Here is a 27,961-nt window from a genome sequence, read left to right as displayed (position 1 = left end):
TGCACATTTCATGCGGCGATTCAGCGAATTTAATTCTTCAAACAAAATTAGCAAAGTCCATTGAGCAAACGACAGCAAATAACGACAAATGTTTACTTTAAGAATGTAAAATTTGACACAAGTTTTTTCTTTGTTTAGATTTCCAAAATTATGCTTGAGTTGCCAAGACCGAAAGTAAACAGCAAAATTATCCCCACCACTACCCACGAGGAAGTATCCTACCGGGTGGGAGAGGGGAAAGTAAGAAAAATTTCCCAACGAGCCCTTGTGGCTTTGAATTGCGAATTTCAAAATGGCGGACGTAGTGATTCGCTCGTGCGGGTTACGAGCATTTCTTCCGTCTTGTTGTAGAGCATGGTCAGGAGCTCGACATCTGAGAACGGCTGCAGATATACATAAAGGTAATCCATATTCACAACGTGTGGTTATGTATTGAAAGATCAAGTTTACAAATTTAGATAAAAATACAACTTTGCACACATGACACATGCATGGGATCTGCCAGGGATCTCATGGAGGCCTTTGGAGTTGGAGTATGGTGCCTTATTGATAGAAATCCTACCCATACCGTACTCCCTCGCCTATACGAGTTTGTGCCGCCCAAAGGGGTCGTGATTTTGGGCTCCCGATGTAGAACGGGGTATCCATTTAAGAGACAATTTCTAGAGTACGAAAGTTTCAAATTATTAGCAGCCGTAACGGGGTGTTAAAAATTGGCTTTTTTCTAGAACAGGGTATCATTTTGAATGCAAATTCTTTCTGAAAAGGGGTGCTACTTTGGAGACCAGGGTGGCACATACCCACCTAAAATATACCTGAGTCCCAACCCCCACCCCCAGAGCCCAAATCTCATTTTCCCAGTGAAAAGATAGGCAAATCTCAGTTTCCATTGTACCCCATACAACATTAGAACTGCATGCACTGTTTTGTGGTTTAATACTAAAAATATTGAACCAAATTAGTTTAAGTTATGGTATTAAATTAATTTAAAAAATAATAATAATAAAAAAATTATTTTCTTTTACAGCTTTTGGAACATCAATGGTGAAGTTAAACACCAGGGAAAAATTTACGTCAATAACTAAAGGGTGTGCTTCTTGCACAAAAATAAGAAAATTGTCTAGCCCGTCAGGTGTTGCTTTACCCAGTCAAGTTGTAACAGCTAAAAGGTGTGAGATTAACTACCATAGTTGTTTACATCTAGACATTTTAAAGGACAAGTCATTTTAATTACAGCAAGGCGCCCAAATGTATGACCACTTTTAATTTTTTCACATTCTTTCGTGCAGATTTAATCCAATCAGAAGTCAACTGCAAGCTATCCACGGCTTTTGATTGGATTAAATCTGCACGAAAGAATGTGAATAAATTAAAAGTGGTCACACATTTGGGCGCCTTGCTGTAACTTTTTTCTCGTAAATAGAAATTATACTGTGAACTTGATGGATCATTGACAGTGCAGTCATTGTTCTTTTACCTTTTTGCTAAATCTGATTGATTGATTGATTGATTGATTGATAGGGCTCATCATGGTTTTCGATGCCATTTTGACGAGTAGGCAAAGGGGGTAGAAATTACAGCGTTTGTATGGAAATCTGACAGCAAATATCTTTACAAAAATTAAATTCTGGACAACTTATAAAATTGTAAAGTTAAGATACTAGGCAAAAGGTTTTATTCACCAAGTTTAAAGGATGTAGCGGCGCTAAGAAGCATTTAGGTATGTTTTAAATTTCCCATACAATTCATTTGTCTATATATTTTTCCCGCGAACCGAGTCAACTCACTGAACCAGAACGTAAATCTGCAGAGAAAATACAGACAAATGTATGGGAAATTAAAAGTGTAACTGAACACTTTCTAGCCCAGCACGTTTTAGATTCAAACTTTAAAGACTATGAAAACTCTGAAGCTTTTTAAGATATATTTTGCAAATGCTTGATATTACAGGTGTATGCCTAGGCCATTAGGGGGAGGATGGGATTTTTAAATCAGTTGTTCCATGAAAAATTGGTAATAATAATTATTTGTTTGGTTGCAGTTCTGAGGTACAAAAATCTAAGAAATACCAGCCCCTTCATGTAAGTTGACTGACATCGACTTTGTGGTACAAAACTTTAATAATAAGTTTTTTTGGACTCTGCTCTCACTGATCCAAATAACCTGTCATGTAGATCTTTCTTTTATTTTATCCTGCAGTCAACATAAACTAAACAGCTTACAATCATTTTGAGAACAATCCACTCTCTACATTATTCTAACTCTAAAAAATTTCATGACATAAATTTAATAATATTCTTCAACAATCTGCTAGGCAGGCTAACAGTCAATTCCAACTACAATCTGTTTATTACACATTAAAATTATACATTTAGTGACACTTTCACTTAGCATTAAGCTACGTGCTTGCCTTGGTAGTCATAACCATGGATTATTTATCAAGTGATGCACACAATGTTATAATAATTGAGTGTAATTTCTTGCAGGTAATGCCATTTTCTTTAACACAAGGAGGCAAATGTGTTGCTCATGTGTTACAAAAGTACAAGCCAAAAAGAGCTCTTGTATTTGTTCGAGCTAAGGGTGAGTGATGGGATTTATGTGGCAGAGTGCAATAGCATGTTCCATGAAAAGTACATGTATAACCAGGCGCAAGGAAATGTGTTGCTGCAACATGTCACTGTTGTATTACGTATCTGTATGTACATGTTGTGATTTTGTCCCAGCTGTGAAGTATCCCTGCAATATGTCCCTTCATGTCTCAGAATTGACATTACAGTGTAAGTTTATAAATTTGCCGGTTTTCACTTGGCACATACATGTATGTGTAAATAAATTTCTACTGTATTTTAGAATACATTTAAGTTCAGAAGACAGTGAGGGCAGTAGCAGTATTGACTCATAAGCACAAGATCGGAATAAGCAGACCAAACTCATTCTTCTTGTGTTCTATAATTGTATACAACTGTTCTAAATAACAGTTTTGGTGTACACTAGTGCCCCCATCTCTTCTACATTGTATTTTTACCATCAATTATTATTATTGAATATCCAAGGTCCGTCTACAAAAATGGCAGTTTCCATCTAAATGATAAGTGATCGTACATGTATGTGTTGACACTGAGCACCAAAATGTAGCATCTTTAAAAGTTAAGCAAATAGCTTACCCGGGGTACATGCACATGTAGGTAAGTGCAGCCAACCAGAAAATACAGGCATTTGTTTCTTTTTTTTTCACATAGATAGAAACAAATATAATTATAAAAACAATATATAATTATAATAAAAACCTTCCCAAAATCCTTTGCAACTGAAAAATCGTCAATGCCAAATGACTTGGTCAGTTTGAAGTCAGCAGGAGTAGTACGCCGTATAGAAATAACTCTTACCATAAACTACTTCTTGTATAAGTGGTAGGTTGATGACGTCATTAGTCACGTGACTTTGCTCAAAAGTTCGTTTTTGCTCACTGTGACGAAAATAGTTTATTACTAAAAAAGCAGTCATTGCAGTTTGAAGCACATTGGTGTGAGGCATTTCGGACTGCCCAGGTACCGAACAAAATATCAAAATTAAGGTAGCTATGCACAATTTTCAAAAAATGGGAGTCTGGGTACAAGTGCGTATCTGGCGTTGCATTAAATGCGAGGTAACAAGAAATTACATGTTGGTAGATACTTATATGTGAAGTAGTTTTTAATTAATCCCATTGTTATGACGTCATCGTCCACGTGACCAGAACGGTGCACATTTTTAAATTCGCTTGAAAACTTTACTAGAACCTCTCTCTTAGTATCTTTTTGAGCAAAGTTGTAGTTTTTTAAATAGTGTTTTTAAAAATGGCCATTATTACTTTTTCGTGAAAAAGTACGGCAGTAAAAAATACAATTGAAAAGTTTGTTGGCTTCCTACTCAACGACCATTTGCATTTGAAATAAAAGAAAATTTTGCCAAAGGCTTGAGTGTATGCTCTTTATTATAACGTTATCAGTTTCTTTTCATTGTAATTGCTTCGGGCGAGGTTGGATGTAATTTCTTTCAGACAAAGGAGTGGCGCTTGGGGAGAGTTTAAGCTGTGCCCCCCCTGCTTGCGGATTCCCCGCGGTCCGTATTGCGGGCGCATTTTCAAAATGGCGTCGATCGATCGAGTGGAGTGATTTTGCAATTTCGAGTTCTATAGGATAGTTTTGTCAATGTTCTTTCTTCTTGACGCGATCACGAGTCCCGAAACAAAGGGTATTCGATATCCTTTATTTGTATTCCCGATACTGGAGAAGAATATGGAATGAGGAGAAACGGTGGAAGCTTTTCGTACAAACATTTCTATGAGGTAAGCGTTTCTCATTGTACTATAATTTCATTTTGAAGACTGGCTTAAGCTTATGTCTTCGGCGTTTATGTGAAGATTTATAAAAGTGCTAAAGATAGAATCGTACTAAAACTTAGCTGGTCTTAGCTCACTGGAATTAAAGCCGTGCTCGGCGATAAAAAAAAATAGATCTTGTAGATTTTGAGGCGATAGTGTCATAGTAATGTCACTCAGTTCGTCGAGGCATGTAATTGTTCTTTATATTTGTCATCTGAATGTTAAGCTACTTCAATTTAATAAGAATCGCATCCTTTCATTTAATGAAATATTTTGACAAACATTTCCTCACGTATAAATAATATTTATACGTGAGGAAATGTTTGTCAAAATATTGATCATGTGGTCATTTCCGGCCGCAAAGAAATAAATGAGACCATTTCTGAAGTTTAAATTTCTATCTTTCCATGATGTGAAATGTATTGCCAGACATAGATTGACGTTTCTTTTGCATTTTGGTGTATACAGGTAATTTGTGGGATTATTAGAATGTCTAATTTGTAAACAGGATTTACAGAATTCAGTACTGAGGACTTTCTGTATTACTGGTGAGTTAAACTATGGATTATAACAAGTTCACTGGCAGTTATTGATCTCTTCAGCCAATCTCAGCAATTCCCATCCTCCTCTCTACACACATTCACTACCTGAGACATTTTTAAAAGATCTTTTTTTTGACCAGACATTTGCCTACGTTATAAAAAAGCTGTTTGACATTTTTTTAAGGCATGTATTTTCAGTTGTTGGATGGCCTTCAGTAGCATTTTAAACTACAGCTAGCAATGTAAAAAATTCAAGTGAAGACTGACATTTTTTTTCTGCAAAATTATGATTAATGAAAGGAAGGGTGCAAAGAAAATTGATTTCTTCCTGGCCTGACCTAGGTAGACTGTGCAAGGTGAAACCATTATATGCTTACCCAAAGTCCCATGTTTCTCTGGAAAGATCAACAACAAAAAATAAAAATCCATAAATGTCATTTGGCTATCTAGCAAGTGGAAGAAATTATTGAATCCACTAGCCCAACATGAAAGCAGTCAGTTTTTTTTTTCACACACTGAAAAAGGCCATTTAATATACAGTCTGCATGCTGGAAAATAGCAATTTCATCAAAATAAACAGTTTTTGTTTGTTTTGTTTCTATTTACAGGTGACTTGAAGAGTGCAATGACATTCCTCTTAGTCAAAATGAACTCAAAAATACACATTGTGTTAATGTAATAAAATTGTCACATGATTGATTCCCACATGTTGCCAGTTTAAACCTGAATATACTTTAGTGACATTTATAGCTATTTATGTAATATGAACATCCCAGAACCCAATAAGGCTACATGTGAATACTGACACTTTATTACATGTAAGTTTTGAAACCATTCTGGGTTCACGACAAAACTATTTTGTTTTGGCATGATTGTAGAATACCCCAGCACTTTTTTTAATGTCACCGCAGTCCACGGTCCACGGCCCGACACAAAAAGTTTGGTGTTTAGATTGCCTGCCACCGCTGTCCGTAGTCACGTATTTCTTGTCTGCCACCGTTGTCCGCAGTCCCATAGTGGACACATGGGACAGAATGTTTTGTGTTTAGAGAGGCCTACTTATTCATTTCGGTTAGCCTAATATGCACTTTGGTTAGCCTGTTCACGGTTAGCTATCTAAATTTGTAAGGGCAACACTATATATTGTTAACATGTAGAATTCTGGGTACACTAGGGACTGCGATTAGGTTGCTTGCGGTTAGCCTTTATATTGTGTTCAGGATATCTACTGTTCTGAAATCCACTACGGGACTGCGGACCGCGGTGGCAGGGGATTATAACATTTACTAGCATTTCTTAGAATCGACTACGGGACTACAGGCCCCGGTGGCAGGTGATTAGCAGACTTTATATTATTTTCAAATAAAACACTACGGGACTGTGGACTGCGTTGGCAGGCGATTATAACAATTAAATCCAATTTTGATCAATGGACTGCATGACTGCGGACTGCGTTATGAGTGAAATATAACTTAACAACAAAATTTCACTGCGGACTGTGGACCACGGGAGCAGACGAATAATGGCGGGGTATTCTACAATTGCTCCTATGTTTCAATAAATATAATAAAATTACAGAGAATTTACGAAATTATTATCGCAGACCATAAATTTACTCTAGCACAGGGTACAGTGTCTTCAATAGTGTAAAGGTCGGGACAAGTCGCTCCGTGTGTACTGCTTACAACTAAGTCGCTGCAACAAGGTGTTTGTTTGGTGCATAAACAGCGAATTTGGAAGAGTGGGAATGCAAACTAGTTTTCCATATTCAATATGGCGAAAATACGATGTATTTTCATTGGTTAATTCATATTTTGTCGCAGCGACTTGTCGCAGCGATTTGTCGCAGACGTGTACACACGCTGCAACAATGCTGCTATCGCTCATTTTGTTGCTGCGACGTGTCGCACCAATTCAAACCAGTTTGAATTTGTGCGACACGTCGCAGCGACAAAATTCTATTGCAGTGACATAGTTCGTCGCATGTCACATGAGGCGACTGTCGCTGCGATGTGTTGCCTAGTGTGTCCCGACCTTAATGGCAGTTTAATTGTAATGTGTGGTTCCAAAAATATCCATACCTACCCCAAGGATGGACCCTTCCAACCCCCTGGAACTTTCATTTTAGCTTTATACTTTCTTTTAAAAATTTGGGCTATTGTGCCCTCCCTCCCCTTCGGAATTTCCATTGACCATCCTTGGGGTGAGTATGGAATTTTCTGGAACCGCACAATGCAGGCATTTACTTATAAAAGTAAGCTGCAGATTGATACACACTAATCTATTTTTTTAACCTTTTCACATTTTCCTGTTTTCTATGGAATATATAATTATATATTGTTTTTACCGGTTTCACTTGTAATAATAATAATAATAATAATAATATTAATAATAATAATAATAAAAGCTTTTATTTATACACGATAAATGTTTTGCAGCATAGCTGATGTGGTCGTGTTTACAAATTACTATTGAAGCTAACTAAACCCTTAAATAACAAATAAAGACTACAAACCAAGCATTCCAAACAAACAAAAATACACAGCCTCTAAATCCCTAATACTTTCAAAGCACCCTTGAAACTTGCCAACGATTCTTTAAGGCGGGCCTCGTTATTCAAAGAATTCCATAATGTGGCCCCTTCATAAGTAATCGACTTTTTGAGAAAGTCAGTCTTTGGTCTTGGTACTGACAAGCAATTTTTCCTTCTAAGATTGTAATTAGTCTTCTGCTCCGTCCACAAGTGTTGTAATTGTACCGGAGCACCTCCAGATACACATTTGAAGACAAAACAAAGTACCCTGCGGATGTACATTTGCCTCAATGGTATCCACTTTGCTTGACGCAGTACGTCTTCTGAAGGGGTGAACCAGTCTAAGCCGAAAATTTACTTGGCGGCACGCACATGGATTTTTTCTAAGTCACTAAAAAGTGTTGAGCCACACGACCCCCAGACTATCATACCGTACATTACAGACGGTAAAATTACTTTAAAATAAAAGTCTACTCTCGCAGGAATTGGCAAAAAATACAATGATCTCAAAAGGTTCAGTTTCTGGGTGAAACGTTTACACAGTTCTTTGACATGAATGTTCCATTTGAGTGCACTGTCTATTTGGACACCTAGACACCTTGCTGCAGAAGTGACTTGCCTGATGTTATTTTCCCCAAGCTTAATGCTTTGTAAAGGGCCAGTAAATGATCCTCGGTATAGCAGCATATATTCTGTTTTATAGTTCAACCTCTTTCTAAGAAAACCTCCATTACCAGGATGCATATATAATCTTTACTTTCATCGTGGAGACACCTCCACTTGATAATACAGACACTCACTCTGGCTTTTTGGTGTCCGTACTTTAACTTTAACCTGACTATGTTTTTTTTTTGTTTTTGTTTTTTTGTTTTTTTTTTGTTTGTAGTGCTGGCTGTTGAGCTTGCAAAAGAATTGGAAGAATATGGCCTGAAGTGTTCTTTACCCAAGTATGAGAAAACAGCTGATAATGATGCTGAGTCAGACAGGGTGAGTACAGAGGTGTGTATTAATTTTGCTACTAACATGCAAGTGTGCTGCCAAACATTTTTCAGCCAAAAAAAAATTACACCTGCTAGCCAATAGTCTAATAGCTTTGAATCATTATAGTCTAATAGCTTTGAATCATTAGATTGTCTAGGCTGTAACCCTAACCACTGTCAGGATTGCGTTATGCTAATTATGTAAGATTCAGTCAGGCGTTACCAACACACACGCGGTTGAGACTGGAAATGTTAAAAACATTATGGGATACATTGTTGTCATTTTGAGAGCACATGGCGAGTGATTGACGAACATCTGTGAACTAGGAGAAGTGAGTTAAGCCGATTAAAACTGTTTCGTTTAGAATCAAGTTGTGAGTTTATTGACGGAAGAAAACATTTCCAACACCACAGAGGAATCTTAAACTACCTAGTTGAATGGCATTTATACGTATTTTTTTTCTTTGCTGACTGTTCAGTCATGAACATGTATTGTAAAGTTGTACGTTCAGGAAAGTGAGATTTTGATAAAACTATAGCTTTAGGGAAATAAATATAATTAAAAATAAATATTCGTGTGGAAGTAATTTCCTGTAACTGTCAGGTTATTTTTTTTTCTTAATAGGAAGCTGCATACATGTACAGTTTGTACCCAGTGACAATGGACATAGAGGCAATGGACACAGAGGCAATGGAGAGGCAGTCAGTGGACAGACAGCCAACAGATGGACAGTCAATAGAAGGAGAGGCAATTGACAGACAGATAGTGGACGAACAGACAATATCAGACACAGAACCAAGCATTACAGTGGTTAGTGTGGGCTGTGCAGCATTCTCTGAGCATATGTTGTAGTTTAAAATGGATTTCAGCTGAAAGTGACTTTAAATTACAATGTACATGTAGTTTGATTTGTATTTTCGTTTGCTCCAGATTTATTTCCACGATTCTAAAACCAAAATAAATACAATTCAATTTACAATCAGGGACAAATTATTGGCAGAGAGATGCATAATCATCAAATTTACATGTACCTCTTGCTACTACCCACCTCTCATCGTTGCTTACAAACTGAAACCCACTGTTCAAGGAGTTCAGGTACATTGCTCTATCCAACATAGCATGGGGGAATTGCTACAGGGGTGCCACTTTTCGCAGTGATTGTACATGTAGCTTGCAATCAATTTGACCTGAAATTCGTTATAAACTACGACTAAGTAATATACATTGTAACTTCCTTGAAGATGATTTCAGTATTGTTATCATCATGATTTTCATCTCATAATTATGAAAAAATTGCTAAATACTACTATTCGTGCAGTTTGCCTCCCTGGACATGCTGTAAATTTTGCTGCCCAGATGGTATAGTCTCCTTCCCAGCCATAAGTTTGGTCATCCAAAAACAAAAACAACAGCAAACAGATTAAGACTAGTTTATATTTTCCTTTGTTCAGATTTAATACTATAATCCTCACACAAAGAAAAAAAAAATTTAATCAGTTTGCAATTATTTTGAACTGAAATAATTATCCTTTTTCAACTTTAACATATATTGTAACTTCCTTCAAAATAATTCTTACCTTTACCATGATTTTCACCCTGTATGGTAACTTAACAACACTTAGAACTGTACAAGAAGTTTGGCTCCTATAAAAGTTTGGACTTGGACCTTGAAAAAAATTATTTTATACCACTGCATTGTAAGCACTTATTTTAATTTTTTTGAAACACGTTAGTCATAGATAACACACTGTACTTACATAACCTTTACAAAGAATAGAAATAAAAAAAAGTTTCATAACAGCTTCCTTTAAGAAAGAATCTAAAGAAATAAGCCCTTGATGATTATGTAATAATTATCAATTAATAGTGAAGAAATTAAATTCAACATGACACGAGCGTGGGACAAAGAAAAAATCTGAGTCCCTGACGGGAATCGAACCCATGGCCTCCCAGAATACCGGTTGGGTGCTCTAACCAACTGAGCTACGAGAGACTCGTTGTGAGCTGGGCCATTTTACTAGGTTGATATATGACATGCGTCCTGCATACTGCTTTGATCAGCAATGTCGAAATCATCAAATGTGTAGTAAATACTAAAGATGGTAAGTTCTTCACTATTTATCACCGAGCTTAAAATTAACTATCTTTAGTATTTACTATCAATTAATTATTTTAATGTGTTACTTCAACCAGCTTACAGAGGACGATGTGCAGTCAATGGAGGAACTCCTTCCTGTGGATCTCATTGTATTAGGTTGTTTTTTTAATTTGAAAATCATTTCAATGTAGCTAAGCAAATCTTGAACAAATCTTGACACTGACTAAGTGAAACACTTTAAAACTTGAAAAAAGATGTTTCCGCCGACAACCTTCCGCTATCTTTGGTTGGAAAATGGCAAAAAAGCAATAGCATTCTTGCAAATCTGAACCGTTATGTAAGTTGTTGCTTTTTGCCATTTTTTAACCAAAGAAGGGCAAAGGCTCTCGGCCGAAACGTCTTTTTTTTTTCAAGTTTTATTGTTAACGTTGCTTTGCGTTTCACTAAGCCAGTGTCAGAAATATTTCAAGAATTTGTTGAGCCAGTTCTTTTCTTAGTGGAAATTAAGGGATTTCTATTTCTGTCATGGTACTTTTCTGCTCTGACTACTAAACTAAATATCGCCTTTTTATTGTTCTTTAAATGAAGACATGTATATGTACAGTACTGATTGTGATGTCTGGTTTTAGTCCAGCAGCCAATGTCCGGCAGGTCATTCACATTGTTCTGTCTAAAAAAGACGCACGCTAAGGTGAAGCCTCTTGATGTGGTGCTTCTTTATGGACACAATGATGTCCCCTACTTAAGAGAGGTAAGATATTGCACTGTACATTGCATTGTAGCACTCAAGGCTTGTTTTCACATACCGTATTTACTCGAATAAGCGCCGCCCCCCGAATAAGCGCCACCCTCGAATAAGCGCAGCATTTGGGACAAAAAATTTAATAAGCGCCGCAGTCCTGATGCGTCGCTTATGCGAGGAATTACGTTTTGTAGTTCGCAGTGATGGTTTTTTGCTCGCCTTTCCATACGTAGTCCTATAAATGTTATGAAGGCCGCGAACTTTGCCAGGACAGCTAGCACCACTACTCCTCTCTTCAGACACTGAGAGACGAATACTGACAATCAGAAGTCGCTATTTTCGATAACTGCAGAATATTAGATTCTTTGTGGCATTCAAATTTTAAATTTAAGCACCGCCCTCGAATAAGCGCTGCACTTGAGGCGCGAAAAATGTAAAGCCTCGATCAAACGGTCATGATAGTTGATGATAGTTCGCTGCTTCCAACTATCATTCACTATCATATTGACTATCATGTTTGCGATCAAACGCTCCATGATAGTTGATGATAGTTTGTCGAAATCACGCAATGCGCTCGCGCATTTCATTTTTGCTTTTCTCGTTCTCAACTACACTATCACTCGGTGCAGAAATGTTTCATGTTTTTTCCTTGTTTCCGATGCTTTGACGCCATCTCTTGCTTTTGGCAGTGATATTTTCAGTGCTTTCTCGACGCTGTTTTTACTCTTCTTCTTCCCACTTACTTTCTCGTTTTCAGCTTCACTTAATAGTCCAAATATTAATCTAAATTTCGGTTTTCTTCTTCGACGAACGAGAGAATTTCCTTTGCGGAAGCCATGAATCTTAGATTGAGCCCGTCTTTGACTAAACCACTGACCGATAAACTATCATCCCCGCGATCAAACGGTAAAAACTATCATCAACTATCATGTCGAATTTGAGCACGTCCAAACTGCATGATAGTTGATGATAGTTGATGATAGTGCATGATAGTTCGTGTTCAAACGCGCGTGATAGTTGGAACTATCATCAACTATCATCAACTATCATCAACTATCATGACCGTTTGACCGGGGCTTAATAAGTGCCGCGGCGCTTATTCGAGTAAATACGGTAAGTAGAAGTGCATGATAAGAACAAGTTATTAGGCTTCCGAAAAAGAAAAGGGAAAAAAAAAATAAGCGTATATTGTGTGTTTATTGTTGCGTTGCAGATGCAGACTTATGTGGATGTTAGAAAGTTAGTACCGCCATCGTTTTACGGTCTGTCAGTGATGACTGAAGGACTGCCGTCAGTTCAGGAGGAAACTGTGGTATGAAATATTCCTGTTTAAAAAAAAGCTCCTCTATTTTTACGCCTTTGTGGTGTGAAATGGTTCATCAACTTTTGTTGAATGTTATCTTCTCTAACCGTTTTCGAACTTTTCCTTAGAAGACAGCTGCAGTTGCTCTCTCTGATGACTGTAATTTTTAAAGACCTTTTTAATTGTAATTGTAGATACCTTGTAATAAATTGCAATTGCTTTTTAACTAAAGTTAATATTGTAAGAATTATATTTATTCATATCATAACAATGACTATGAAAACAAACAAAAAAGACATTTTCCTGCGGCTTAACTGTAGCCTGTATATACGTTGGACGGATACCCTCTGTTTGTTTCACGTCGTTGATTTGAGACAAAACTATGTTTTTGAGAACTAATAGGCATCAGGAAGGTTGCGTTTCGAGCAAAAGCTTATAAATTATTGTGGGCAAGGCCTTATTTGACCTGTTGATATGTTTTTATTGTCCGTTAGGTAACGCCTGGAAGACATTTAATTGAACCGCCACCACCTCCGATCACGGCAACCATCCCTCCAAAGCTTCTGCCGTTTAAAAAGTTTCAACCCCCGGTACCTGTACCAACCAAGGTAGGGAATGCACCATAAAAGCACTTGTTTGTTAGTCAAACGTTTTAGAGTGGAATTGTGCATCCATATTTCAGTTCTGTGGTAACAAACTAAAGGTTTGGTAATCGTTGAAAGAGCTCACTTCGGCTCGTATAATTGATATATAACGCTTGTGAGAGGAGTCATTGAAATTGCCCGTTTTTTTTTAAGCTTTTGACAATGTCTCATTGTCGCAACTAAGCATACCAAAATGGAGTTACTTTAGAACTTGAATTCAATAAACAGACATTCATTTGGAAATTGTACATTGAAAGTTGACGTATAATGATACGTTTATTCCTTTCCGAAATAAACAAGTTTGTTTATCTCGAACTCCCCGCAGCTTCCATATCTTGGTCATCTTCAGTCATTCACTGTAAGAAAAAATAATAAATAAATAAAAAAAAAAACAGAAAGAAAAACAGAAAAAATCACCCCCCCCCCCCCTCCCCTCCTCGAACAGTTTGCGGTTTTCCTTGACCTGCACTTTGTGTAATTTGTTACGCTTTTTTTTCTTTTTTCTTTTTTCCATGATTAGCGTCCAGAGCGCCATGGGCTGGATGATCGCGCCCGCATCTATGTCCGTGGAGGAGGTGGCGGCCAGGGATCCCCTCGCTTTGGAGGAATGGGAGGAGATGGTGGGGATGTTGTTGTACAATGTCTTCCATATGGGACATTAAGCCATTTCACTCTCAAGGAAAACCGTCGCATAATAGCCGAACATGGCACCTCCTTTCGGTAAGTAAATTACTGCAAAAACTCAAATATCCTCCCACCCGCTTTCCTTTCCTATCTCTTTTAGCCATGGAAACCACGAACTCTCCAACGGTCGTATTTCGATCAATGGTATTTGTACGTGTCTACTTAGCCTGCGAACAGGCCCCCGAGTGACTCGGGAGCCTGTTTGCAGGCTAGTGTCTACTGAACCATTTAACTTCGCCAAAAGTCGACCACAAGATTATGGAGTATGCTGTGACGAGATAATACACAAATGAGCTAGGTGTTTCATGTAAACTGCAAATGAACGAATGCCAATTGGAGATGGTTGAGGTAGCTTTGAAAAACCGGACTCGAGAGAAAGGCGGCAGTCGAGGCTAGAGACTGTGAACCAGCACTTTTAAAAATCACAGTGACAGATGTTGTCTTTGTAAATCACTTTTCTCCTTCCTAAGAGTCTCATTGTGCGCTTGCCTTTCTGTTTCATTCAGGACATCACTTGTGTGTGTGTCCGCTTTAATGGCATCTCTTAAACCAATCGCGTTTTGATTTTTTTTTTCAGCATTGATGAAAGGGGCAGAAAACATCGCGCAATTCGTGGTCGTGACGTTGTGATACCAGTTCCTGTTGGGACCACTTTGTCAACAGATGACGGCCGCCTTATCGGGGAACTGGAAGAAGAAGGGGCCAAGATTGTTGTGGCTAAAGGTGGCCGTGGAGGATCAGCCGCGACGGTGAACTGGTGCGGAGAGAAGGGCGAGAGAGACATCGTAAGACTGGAAATGAGGCTGCATTCAGACATTGCTCTGGTTGGGTACGTGATAATGTTTCAGTTTAGGAGCATTTTAGCATCGTATCAGCCATTCAATCAATTGGTCATCAGTCGGTCGGTCGGTCAGTCAGCCAGCGGCCAGTCAGTCAGTCGGTCGGTCGGTCAGTCGGTCGGTTAGTTGGTCAGTCAGTCAGTCAGTCAATCAGCCAGTCAATGAGTCAGTCAAACATGTTTTTAATCAAAGTAATGTAATACAGACTTTAAAAAAAAATGGATAAATAAAAACGTTTGACATTTTTTTTATAGATTTCCGAATGCCGGCAAATCAACCCTTCTTGGTGCCATCAGCAATGCAAGCCCAAAAACTGCGGATTACGCTTGTGAGTTATATTTTATTGAGTTATTTCAACTCATTGTATTATCTCAACTAAAACCAGAACAAACTGATGAAAGCTCTTTACAAGAGAACCATGTCGAGAAACATAAGCATGTCACATGGCCTCGTCAATAGAAAAAAAAAAACATATTCGGCGTGGATGGTCGTGGAACGAAATTGATGGGAAAGTGAAATAGCGTTATAAAAATAGTACAATTGGCCATTTCCGAGTTGCCTTTGGCCTTTGCTTCACAACGAGTCCTCGTGTGCATATTCTGTTTGTTAGCGTAGTTTGTCCCCGTGTAAAAATATTCAGTCCGAGATTTCGACCACAGTTAAACCTGTCCTTACCGACACCTCTATAAGACGGGCATTTCGCTATTAGTGTTCGTATTGACGAGGTTCGATTACAGGCGCCTGGCTGACGATCGTTTATAACTTGAATTATGATGTGACTTACTTTTATTCCAGTTACGACTATGCGTCCCAGCATTGGAATGGTGGAATATTCGGATCATTCACAGGTATTATAACAATAAAACGAATAATTATGTTTCGCATTTTGACTTGGCCCACGTCCTTCCTGATGATTTGCTCTCCCGTGTGGCCGCTACTTAGGTTGCCGTTTCCATTGTGATGCTGTTTTCACCAGAAGTAGACACAGTCCACTATTGATGACAGTCAATGGTTGTTAATAATTATATAATAACCTGAATTCTACGTGCATTTTGATTGGTTCTTACTTATGATCTATCAGAGTACAGACACATGGATGACGTCACGCGGTGGTGTGACTCGCGCGCGTGATTAGAGTTCATAGTCCAGATCAGAGTTGTCGGCAAAGTTTTTCAAACTTGCGAGGCCACAACAAAGCAAAAAAAGTTCAGCTTAATTACAAATGTCCAGTGAGAAACAATACGCCAAGCATCGTTCACCTTTCGAAGCATTTAACTGGGCGAAACAAGCTTGAAGAAGAGTGTGAATTATTCGAGAAATTATCCGAAATCTATATGAAAGTTTGACCGATGTTGTGCAGTTGGACGACGCCACGAATTGAAACGAATTGTGGTTGAACGTTTCGGTTATGTTTACAGATTTGAACAACTTTCCAAATCGGAATAAAGGTTAGAGTTTTCATTGACTTTCAATTGACCATTTTTCTGTTTATTTAATTAACGAAAACTTAATAGTTAAATCAAAACAACTTAGCTCATCTTTACGGCGGCATTGCTCACACTGAAGTGTGCTGAAGTCTTGTGTTATTATATAAAACAAATTGGACGGAGCATGCGCGGCCTTGGCGTGCGGTGGCACGATTTCTGAGCGGAGTCCACGTCCCCAAGCTTTTTTTCCCTTTTAGAGTTAATAATCACTAATCCTGGCAAACAAAGTATAGAAATGGTACCTTCCTAATGTCAGGAAAGAGTAAGAAAAATAAAAGAGGAGACCGTGGATCAACAGACGAGGAATTAATAGATTCAAAACGAGCCAATATGGACAATATGGCGGCGAATGTTGACGAAGACGAAGGTACGCCGAAAGAAACAACAGAGATCTCAGAAGAACCGAGCCGCCGCGAACTCAGAGAAATGCTTGTTGACATTCAAATCACAGTAAACAACATCCTGCTCGAAAACAAGAAAATCAGTAGTGATGTTCTGGAACTCAAAGCTACGGTGCAGAAACAGCAGTCAGAATTAGCGACCCTAAAAGAAGCGCTGGCTAATGCAACCAAGGAGCGAGCATCGACAAAAAAAGAGCTGGCCGCGGCAACAGAAAAGCTAGACGAGCAACAGGAGGAAATAGCCAAGTTATATGACCTACAGGACCGCTTGGAACAATATACACGAAAGAACTCTTTAGAGATACACGGAATTCCCGAGGTAGCGTACACTTCCACAGAAGAAGTGGTTTTGAAACTTGCAAATGCACTCGAGGTCCCGGTTGCCCCGCAAGACATCGAAATTTCACACAAGCTTACAACTAAGAGCGGCAAGGCAATCATCGCCAAATTTATTAGCCACAAAGTGAAAACAAATCTGTACCGCGCAAGAGTCAAGTTGAAAAACATCAAAGTGTCTGACCTCTTCCCTGGCTCCTCGTACGCGACAAGCGCCCGCTCAGAGAAGATATTTCTCAATGAAAACCTGACGAGTTACCGTCGCCAAATCGTCAATCGGGCAAACGAAAAACGTAGAGATGGTGAACTACTTAGTGTCTGGACTTTGGACGGAACAATATTCGTGAAAACCTCGCCTGAAGGTAGGCCAGTCAAAATTTCCGAAATTGAAGACCTTGATTACCTCTAATCTTCCAGGATCAGCAGCAACACAAAACTGAACTGTCACCTAATTGGGGACGTGGATGATCCAGTACGGATCGGAAGTAGGAACTTTAATTTGTGTAGGCTCTGTGTTAGCGCTTGATTGTTTATCTGTTCTGTGTAGTTTATTTTGTGTGTGTGCGTGTTTGTTTGTGCTATTTAATCTATTTTCTCCTTACTTATACTGATATGCAGGCCGATAATCCGTTTAAGTTTGAAGTCTTTTCCCTTAATGTTCGCGGAATAAGAGATCAGACCAAAAAAAGAAGTATTTTTACGTTTCTGAAGGACCAAAATGCAACTATTTATTTTTTGCAAGAGACATATTCCGAAACAAGTGATGAAAGTATTTGGAAAAAAGACTGATGGGGTGGCGAGCTATTCTTTTCACATGGCACAAAACATAGCAAGGGTGTGTGTATCCTAATTAATCCCACCGCGCAATTACAGGTTGATTATCAATATTCCAACAATTCAGGCAGGATAGTGTTGATTACAGCCTCTCTGAATGGTCAAAAAATCACACTTTGCAATATCTATGCACCTAACGATCAGGCCAACCAATTACAATTCATACAAGAGCTCAATAATTGCATTATTGACAAAACAGAACTTACATCACTAATTGTCGGAGGTGATTGGAACTGCACGTTGACAAAAAAAGATAAAATGGGAGGTGCGCCTTGGAAATCTACCATTTATAGTAAATTAATCTTGACAACTATGGAAATGTTCGACTTAGTAGACATCCAAAGAGTACGCCATCCAAAATTACGAAAATTCACATACGTGTCAAAAGCTTTGAATTTAAAATCCAGAATAGACTTTTTCTTAATAGCTAAGGACCTCACCGTAAGCATAAAGAAGTCCGAGATCTTACCAGCGATAGCACCTGATCACAACGCGATTTGCATCTCACTAGCTTTGTCAAATAAATGCCCCAGTGGCCCTGGATTTTGGAAATTCAATAACACCCTTTTAAAAGACCCTCAATACATTGACAAAATCCGCTATACTTACACGCGTGCCCGCAATTATTACAGCCATTTGACTGATAAGAGACTCTTTTGGGAGATGATAAAGATGGAAATTAGATCGGCTACGATCTGCTATTCTAAAAATAAGTTCAAAAGCATTAGAAATCGGGAACATGAACTCATACGGCAACTTGATCAACTTGATGGCACAATATGCAATAACTTCTCCTCCCCCGATATTGATGGGGTGCTGCGCGAGTATGACGAACTCAAAACTGAGCTCCAGTCAATTTACGAAGAAAAAGGAAAGCAAGCTATGTATCGTGCAAAATGCCGCTGGGTGGAAAATGGAGAACGCCCGACAAAATATTTCTTCAACTTAGAAAAACGTAATTACAAGAAAAAGACTATCAGTGAAATTCGACTACAAGACGACTCAATAACGAACGACGGAAATAGAATCCTGGACCAAATTGAAAACTACTACAAAAACCTATATACGTCTCGCCATACCTTTTCTAACGAAGAATGTGACTCCTTTATCCTTAATCTAAAAATTCCTAAGCTTTCGGACGAAGATCGAGACAGCCTAGAAGGTCTACTTACATATGACGAATGTAAAGAAGTATTAGAAACATTCCAGGCTGATAAAGTCCCAGGGGAAGATGGCTTTACAGCCGAATTTTATAAGCATTTCTTTGAACTAGTGGGCAATGACTTAATAGCGAGTTTCAACGAAGCACAAGTGAAAGGAGAATTAAGCATCTCTCAACGAAGAGGGGTAATCACGCTTACCCCAAAAGATGACGGTTCACTATTAGATTTATCCAATTGGAGACCGATCACGCTATTAAATGTCGACCTTAAGATAGCCGCTAAAGCAATAGCTAAACGACTTGAACAAGTACTCCCAAACCTCATTCATCAAGACCAAACAGGCTTTGTAAAGGGAAGATACATTGGTGAGAACATTCGACTCATAGCGGATGTAATGGAAACAACGAAATCACTTAACCTTACTGGCATATTAACATCATTAGATTTTCGAAAAGCTTTTGACTCGTTAGAATGGCCGTTTATTATGAAGACGCTCGACTACTTCAATTTTGGATGTGGCATTAAACGTTGGGTAAATACTTTTTACTCGAACATAGAGAGCACGGTAATCAATAATGGATTTAGAACAAACTGGTTTAAACCGTCTAAAGGAGTTCGCCAGGGATGCCCTCTTTCTCCTTATCTGTTCATTCTCTCGGCCGAAATACTCTCAAATAAAATTCGGCAAGATCCCAACATAACAGGTATCAAGATCTATGAAAATGAAATTAAGCTATCACAATTTGCTGATGATACCACTCTCTTTAATGCCGACTTGGCATCACTAGAAAGGGCACTAAAGATAACCAATGACTTTGGGAAAATAGCTGGTCTGTCCTTAAACGTGAAAAAAACAAAGGCAATTTGGTTAGGGAAATGGGCAAATAATAAAAACAAACCTCTAAACTTAAAATGGTTTCATAGCCCGGTGAAAATATTGGGAATCCACTTCTCATACGATGAAAAAAGAAACAACGAGCTTAACTTTATACAAAAAATTCAAAAACTACAAACTAAACTTGATATGTGGAGTTCAAGAGACCTGACAATATTCGGAAGAGCTATGATATTAAAAACACTAGGATTATCACAACTCGTATATTCTGTTTCTAATCTTCTGGTTCCTCAGGGAATTGCAGACGCAGTGAAAACCAAATCGTTTAAATTTCTCTGGAGAAATAAAAAAGATAAGATAAAAAGATCTGGCCTCTATCAAGAACCTGATAGGGGTGGAATTCGTATGACAGATCTCCACATAATGTTCAAGGCCCTAAAATTAGCATGGATCCCCAGACTCTTGGCTTCGAACAATGGAAACTGGTGCACTATACCAAACCACTTTTTCAATAAAACGGGAGGACTGAAATTTCTCTTACGATGCAATTATGATGCGAGATTTTTCAACGACCTACCGACCTTTTATAAAAGAATTCTTGATAACTTTAATGAATTAAAAACTCTTTACAACTACCATCAAAATCAAGATATAGTATTGTTCAACAACAAAGAAATACTTGTTGGTGGAAAGCCAGTCTTTATCAATGAATGGTTTAAAAAGGGTATTATTTCAATTAAAGACCTACTTACTGAAAACGGCAAATTCCTCACATCCCAGGAATTTTCACTTAAATATTCATGCCAAACTAATTTTCTTCAGTACTATCAAGTGATAAGCGCCATCCCGAAGCACCTTCTGTCCATTGCCAAACAGACAGAGGACTTCAATAAATCTTTTTTCATCAGTAACGACAACATCTTTCCCCTTGGCGAAGCCGTTCAAATAAATCTAGACAAGGCCAAGTCAAGAGACTTCTATAACCTGCTCAATGTAAAAACTCACAACGAGGATCACACGGGCCCTCTGCGCTGGAGTCAAAATCTATCTATAAATAGTGACACCTGGAGCAAAATTTTCAAGTCATTGAAAAGTATCTGCAAAGACACTAAGCTCAAAGAGTTTCAATTTAAATTCATCCATAGAATTATAGTAACTAACTAAGAATTATTCAGATTTGGTATCAGGTCTGACGACAAATGCCTTTATTGTGGTGATAAAGACTCCATCGAGCATACATTCATCGAATGTCCGTTCACAAAGACTTTTGTGCAAAGTGTTGTTCAGTGGTTTAACCAAACAAACCTATGTCAGATCTTTCCGACCACCGAGGAAGTCTTGTTTGGCTACTTCTCTAGCATATGGGATCCACGTACAAAAAAGAAATTTAACTACACCACCTTAGCTATGCGCCAATACATATATGCTAACAAAATCAATAGCAAAGCCATCTCCGTTCATGAGTTTATTGAGAAAATACTCGTTAAATATAAGCTTGAAAATATTTATTAATTAGAACCAATGCAGGAAGAGACTAGCTCCTTCTCGAAACCTCGAAAATATTAAAACTGAAAACGTTAACCTTGAAAAATATTTATTAGATATCTACTAGTAGCAGAGTCTGCTAATATTCCAATTATAGACTAATTATAGACTGCATTGTATATTTAATAAGTAAGAAGAGATTGTAATGTATGTTTCTAAATAAAATTTTAATTGAAAAAAAAAAATAAAAAAAAAAATAATAGTATTGACATTTCAAGGAAAATTGATCATTTAATCACTGCTGGGCTTCTCGGGAAAAGTACACAATAATCTAATAAATGTAATTTTTACTTTAAAAAAAAAAATATATATATATATATATATATATAAAACAAATAGATTCCATTTTGCCGTGGGTCTGTTCAGTTATAGATCACAGAAGACGTCAAAATGTGGTATGAACATCAGTGACCCACTCGGCTAGCGCCTCGTGGGCCACTTCTCTGTTCATACCACATTTTGACGTCATCTGTGATCTATAACTGAACAGACGCACGGCAAAATGGAATCTATTTGTTAAATAGTAAATGATAATAATAAGTTATGAATAAATAATAAAATGTTGTGCGAGCAGAGCAAAATTTGAAGCTTCTAAAGTTTCTCAGTGGAGTCCACTTATTGAAACCTTAGATTTCCTTAGAGAGATGTTAAGAGATTTGAACATATTCAATAAAACCGTTATTCAGTTGCAAACCCAGCCATTGATGAAACACAAAAAGTGATAATACAACTCTAAGCCACCCGAAAAAGGATATTTAGACAAAAATAAGTCAATGGCGTATTAACTGTATGAGCGATATGTTGAAAACACATCTTTTTTTAGGTCCGCGTGGCCGACCTTCCAGGCTTAATAGAAGGCGCATCGATTAACAAAGGACTGGGTCATGCCTTCCTCAAGCACACTGAAAAAGCGAAAGCCCTGGCACTAGTTGTAAGTACTCAGTATCTCTTTAACAAAAAAATGAAGAAAGCGCGAGACGCAGGCGAAGATTTTTTTTAGTTTTTCTCTCGATAAAATCTTTTTTTAGTTGTTGGCGACATATGTCTTAGAATAAATGACTAGAGGATATTGGAGGATATAATTTATATGCTTCAGTTTTACGGTGAAACGTAATCAGAGTTTGATAACTGCTTCGAACAATTCTATCTGTTAATTTGTAGGTGGACATCGATGGCTTCCATTTCAACGACAAATTCCCTGCCAGGACAGCTTTTGAAAACGTGTGCATTTTACTTAAGGTATTTTATTCTATTTAATTTCTGTATATAGCTTCCTTGACAGCTTTAAAGCCTGCTATAGGTTTTTGTTTCACTATTTTAACAGATCTTTTTATGTTGCTCTTTGTTCTTCCCCGATGCTTTTTTTTTTTCCAAAGCATCGGGTTGAGACACAGGTTGCTGTAAACCGTTTAGTGCCCATCTGTTCGTCGAGATCATTCGGGCGGTCGAGTATCGGGATCCGATTCTCTTAATATTAAAACATTCGAACTTGAACCGCCAAAATAGTTTTCATTCAGAGGTAAATACTGTCTAATTTCCGTCACGCTTTCTTTTTTTTTATAACTGGCAATGTGAGGAGCTAAAGTGATCTATTAAGGGGTGAAGGGCTAGTTTTTTAATGACCAGAGATAACTCTTCATTATTATTTTTTTCCTTCTTCCCTTTTTGTATAGGAGCTTTTTCTTTATAAGAGAGAGCTGTTAAATCGACCAAAGATGCTCATTGTCACAAAGCTTGACAAAAAAGGCGCCACCAGTAGATTTCAGAGTTTGAGGCACAAACTAGACTCTATTCAACAACATGGTAGGTCTTAAATTTTGCACCATAGTTAATTCGAGCCCTGTTCTCGTTCCTTCTGCATTAAATGATTTCGACGTGGCCATACCTTGCGAAGTATGTAACCTGCCCTGTCACAAGGAAAAGCTATTTACTGAACATGCAGATCGCACGTGACATGACCAAAATGGCGACGACCGCCTCCACCACGAAAAATAATCATTTTTGCGACTTCCTTCCATGAAAGGGTTTCTGTGCAAGGCCTACTCTGGGACCTAAAATCGCCTAAAGTCGCCCAAAGTCGCCCAAAGTCGCTTTAAATAGTATAGACATTTTCTGTAACAATGCTTTATGGTGTACCATGATGATTCCCATGTACATGTATACCACAACTGTACTTAGTCGGTCACCTAAAATTGCTTAAAGTCGCTCAAAATCGCCTAAAGTCGCCCAAAATCGCCCGTTATTTTGGACAAAATAAGCTAAAATCGCCTAAAGTCGCCTTAAGTCGCCCAAAGTTACGGCGACTTTGGGTCCCATAGTAGGCCTTGTGCAGATGATGTGCACTCGACAGAAACTCTTTCCAGAAATCCTTACGAAGCCATGCATTTCAAACAATTGACTCTAAAGCCCGTGAAAGTATCAAAAATGGTCGTCCAGTTTATTTATTAAAGTGCGACTCACTCACGTCGTTTTCATTTTACTGTAATATGCTAATACGCAATTTTCAGTTACTTAGCTGAGGAGATGGTGAACGCTTCCAAAGATTGCATTTGCGTCAAGTGGTATCGGACGTGTATACACGGGTGATGCCCACCAGAGCAGGGGAGGAGTGAAACACGATCGCCCCTAAGAACGACTGCGTGGGAGGCTATTGAGATGGCGGACTGTTGTTCTTACGCGCCTGCGTCTCATTTCCCTGTTGTTGACGCTTCCAACTTTGTAAGGGTTTATAAACTGTAAAACTGCAGGTGATGGGCGCTCAGCAGAAACCCTTATCCCAATGGTTTTCGACAATCTACTAAAACTTAACAAGACAAAAGAATCAAAATGTTGTGTCGGTGGCTAAAATGTTGAGAAACTAAACCAGATTGTCGATAATAACAGCCTACGCTCAGCAAAGCACAGCAGAGAACAGCACACAATTTAATTAATTTTTATGTTATTTGCATTTCATTTTTCAGAAACCCTACTTTCAGTTTTACAAGAAATATCTTCAAACAGCCCAACAGCCCAGGAAAATACGAACTTAATGGAGTTAACTGAGGAGCTAGCTAGGACGAGTTTTGATTCCATTGTCCCTTTCTCTGCAGTGACATCCTTCGGTTTAGAAGACGTTCGAGATAAAATCAAAGAGCTGACATAGTTAAAGTATTTATAGAGTTCATTATTTATTTTTTTTTAAGGTGGCTCCATAGGGTTTTGAGATATTACGGCGCGCGCACAAGTGATACCCATCAAGAGATCATTTTCGCGTTATTTTTTTAACTAGTTAAATAAAAGCTGCCGAAATATTAAAAACAAGGACTAAAATATGTTGTGCATTATTCTTTTTTAAAATAACGGCCTTTGTTTTTGAGCTACATCTACTCAAAAAGACCTATTTTTTGGTGTTTTTATGGCTTTGATCTTAAATTTCTTTAATTTTCTTCGGTGAAAATTTTTGAAATTCCCCCAACGGATTGAATCTGATGAGAAATAACTTTTAAAAACAAAAAAAGTAGGGGTTGTCCAGGTCGTTTTTGCGTTTTTAGTTATTTTGTGTTTTTTTGACTAAGCAAAAAAATTGGCTTATAAATTTTTTTTAAAAAAACGGCAAAAAGGGCAGTTGAAAAGGTATAACATCTATGCCAAATTTTAAGGAATTTCACCGAAGGAAACTCTAGTAAATACAAGGGGAAAATTTCTATTTTCGCCCGAATAACAGTTACATCATCAGAATAGAAATTGTCCAAGATCGCTATTTGAGCATGCGCGAACTTTTGAACCATACCAGTTGATGTGTAAAGACGAGCATTACCCGTTGTTGTCGGTTTTTGTGCGAATATCTGTTAACGCCAAGGTCAGTTAGAGACATACCTTAATCCTTTATATAGCAGAATCTCTGAAATTCTGCTGGAAGTATCTCACAATCGCGAAGACTATTCTTTATTTTCTCTTTTGCTTTCGATCGTACGAACTTCACAAAAGCGGCCAGAAGCACCGCGGACGTTGTAAACACCTTTTTTAGGGTGTTGTAAACTATTTTATCTGCTCAACACAGGGAAGCACGGGTGTTGTTTCATTGGCAGGAAGCAAGTCTCGCGTTTTCTCGCCGAAAATTTCACGCTCGCGTGAAGCCGCCATGTTTGTTTTGATTTGCCGGCATTTCAAGCTCGCCCTTTCGTACCCATTCTTCGCGCGGTCAAGAAACCCTATGGAGCCACCTTAAAGCAGATTGTATTTGATCCCAAATAGGACATTGAATAAAAATTGTAAATTCGTAATCGGACGTACCAGGAGTTCACGTTTTACAGGTGCAAAAACAACATATGTCCACAGCCGTGAACGAAAACTTGCAATTGTTACATCAGCACGGCACGGCACGGCGCAGCGTGGCGCGGCACAGCATACCGTATTTACTCGAATAAGCGCCGCGGCGCTTATTAAATTTTTCGCGCATTAAGGGCGGCGCTTATTTAAAATTTGGACGCCACGAAGAATCTTATCTTTTACAGTAATTGAAAATAGCGCTCTTTGATTGTCAGTAATCGTCTCTTTGCTGAAGAGAGAAGTGGCGCTAGCTGTCCTGGCGACGTTCGCGGCCTCCACAACATTTACAGAACTATGTTTTGTAAGAATGTCGGATAGAAAACTAATGAGCGAACGGTAAAACAATCACTTTGAACTGCAAAACATCGCTTCTGATGGAAAAAAATGTCCAAATTTGTTTTAGAGTTGCTCTGTAGTGCTGTTAGTTAAACGGAATTCCTCGAACAAGCGCCGCAACGGGACTGCGGCGCTTAGTAACTTTTTTGTCCCAAATGCGGCGCTTATTCGAGGGCGGCGCTTATTTGGGAGCAGCGCTTATTCGAGTAAATACGGTAGTACTAAAGTAAAGCAAAGCAAAGCACGATATCACCAGCGCATTGCGCAGCAGTGGGGTCATCATCATTATCATCATCATCATCATTATCATCATCATCATCATTATCATCATCATCATTACTCACAGTATAATTATGGCCTTCTTGAGAGTCGTATATTTACATAAATTACACGTATTGACTACATCAATTGTAAAATTACTCATTATTGCAAATAATAAAATGTTATGATATTGTAATAGTTAAAATACTTAGGTACGACACAGCAGAGCAGAACGCACATCAGCACAGCATCATAGAACATCACAACAATGTACAGCAAAGAATAACACAGAACGCCACACCGATCTACCAGCTTCGCCGATGTAGTTACTGCATTCTCAGGGAATCCTGTGAACGACTTCGTTAACGTAGTCCGACTTAGGTTTCAGGTCTTAGCTCTTACGCAATTTTATTAATTCTTGGTTTGCAACCGCGTGACAGGGCGGCCATGTTGGTTGACAAAACAATAAAACATGTTTTTGCTGAATTTGCGTAATAAAAAAGTTAAGTTCCCAACGGAGGAGAACGCTTTGTTCCTGTCATCCAACATGGCTGCTGTGACGTGAGCTGCAAACCAGCAATACTCCCAAAATAGCGGGTCACTTAATGACAGGAGATTCACTTGTTTACGTCAAAATGTGAGATTCTCACTGCTGAGAATACAAAATACTTGATGAATCATTAAATCCCCCAGACACGTTTCATCAGAAATCTATGCAGCCTAGTAAAGAGAATTACTGTTGTGATTATAGCTATGTACCTGGAGGTGGGCAGATATTTAACACTGGCATGGCATGAAATATATACATGACATAAAGAAAATATATGTGAAAAAATGGTGTCACTGACAATTATGTGACAAAGAGTTATATTTTCTTCCTGTCAAAAAATTGTCACTTCGATTAACTCTACAAAACAGTTATTTGTAAAAAAAAAAAAAATGTAAACATTGATTGTAAATCGTGAAACAGCGTTGAAGAAGTCATAATATTGTACCTTATATACCCGGTTGGGTTCGTTAAATTGTTCTCGCCGTATCAACAATTGCATTACGACAAAATATAACGTTTGTAATTATAAGAAATTTAATTTAAGAAATAAGATGTTGCTTGACTGTTGTGTTGTATTAATAAATACTGATGCTGTTTTTATTTTTTTTCGTGAATATTTAACACCTGCTTGTGAAATTTCTTAAATCTAAAAGATGAATAAATATAACTGCGTGAAACCTTTTTGTATTAAAAATTCATGCATAGACTTAATGAATGACTGAAAGCAACTGAAGCTCTGAACTATCAATATGTATAAATACGAATTTTTTCTTTCTCTATTTTTAACATCAAGAGGCAATTTTATGCACTTCAAAACGATAGACAAGCGATCGTCAACAAAATTGTACATGTTTTTGCAAATACATCCCTTTTCCATCACGTGAAATACGATATTTTTAATTCCTAACGTTTACTGAAGTTAATTTAAAGACAATTTTTATACACAAAAAGATACTTTATTTTTAATTTCGAGGAAACCTTACATAAGTAACCCATAAACACGATTGAAAACCTTTGGGAACTAAACCTATTTCCTCTAAGCGAAATCCAATATTTTTTAGTTGGTACAGCTAACCAAAGAATTAGTTAATGGTCAGAGAACGTCATTAGCTTTTATAAATTTAGAAAGTCAAATATCAATAACATTCTCCAAACTTTCTTGGAGTCAATTAA

The 27,961-nt window shown here is 38.0% G+C and overlaps 1 protein-coding gene and 1 long non-coding RNA gene across 3 annotated transcripts; both read left to right on the top strand.

The window, feature by feature from the left end:
• The first annotated feature begins 262 nt into the window (after nucleotides 1-262).
• On the top strand, nucleotides 263-27,465 carry LOC144660796 (uncharacterized). Of its 2 annotated transcripts, none has more exons than XM_078521522.1 (19): nucleotides 263-401; nucleotides 1,028-1,169; nucleotides 2,042-2,081; nucleotides 2,487-2,583; nucleotides 8,328-8,428; nucleotides 9,047-9,232; nucleotides 10,616-10,676; nucleotides 11,150-11,271; nucleotides 12,476-12,574; nucleotides 13,060-13,173; nucleotides 13,730-13,929; nucleotides 14,471-14,722; nucleotides 14,987-15,060; nucleotides 15,528-15,580; nucleotides 22,157-22,264; nucleotides 22,495-22,572; nucleotides 23,007-23,136; nucleotides 24,294-24,515; nucleotides 25,543-27,465. In XM_078521522.1, exons 1-18 carry the CDS (start codon nucleotides 293-295, stop codon nucleotides 24,473-24,475), a joined length of 2,148 nt encoding a protein of 715 aa, XP_078377648.1. In that variant the 5' UTR covers nucleotides 263-292; the 3' UTR covers nucleotides 24,476-24,515; nucleotides 25,543-27,465. The 2 variants fall into 2 exon arrangements, with proteins under 2 accessions (XP_078377648.1, XP_078377647.1); XM_078521521.1 differs by having other exon boundaries at nucleotides 8,328-8,440.
• LOC144660797 (uncharacterized) lies at nucleotides 3,261-5,789 on the top strand. The gene is made up of 3 exons (XR_013572162.1): nucleotides 3,261-4,330; nucleotides 4,835-4,914; nucleotides 5,517-5,789. It is a non-coding gene; the product is annotated as an uncharacterized LOC144660797 (long non-coding RNA).
• Nucleotides 27,466-27,961: the final 496 nt, after the last annotated feature.

The sequence above is a fragment of the Oculina patagonica genome, chromosome 7 (assembly GCF_052425735.1).
Source record: "Oculina patagonica isolate OP01 chromosome 7, crgOcupat, whole genome shotgun sequence".
Taxonomy (NCBI): domain Eukaryota; kingdom Metazoa; phylum Cnidaria; class Anthozoa; order Scleractinia; family Oculinidae; genus Oculina; species Oculina patagonica.
Note: the sequence above shows the minus strand (reverse complement) of the source record. Positions and strands in the feature narration are given on the sequence as shown.

Excerpts from the sequence above, each read along its gene's own strand:
- LOC144660796 (XM_078521521.1), top strand. The coding sequence starts at position 293 with ATGGCGGACGTAGTGATTCGCTCGTGCGGGTTACGAGCATTTCTTCCG. Across the intron at positions 2,082-2,486 it reads AGAAATACCAGCCCCTTCAT|GTAATGCCATTTTCTTTAAC; the intron begins GTAAGTTGACTG and ends AATTTCTTGCAG. Across the intron at positions 12,575-13,059 it reads CAGTTCAGGAGGAAACTGTG|GTAACGCCTGGAAGACATTT; the intron begins GTATGAAATATT and ends ATTGTCCGTTAG.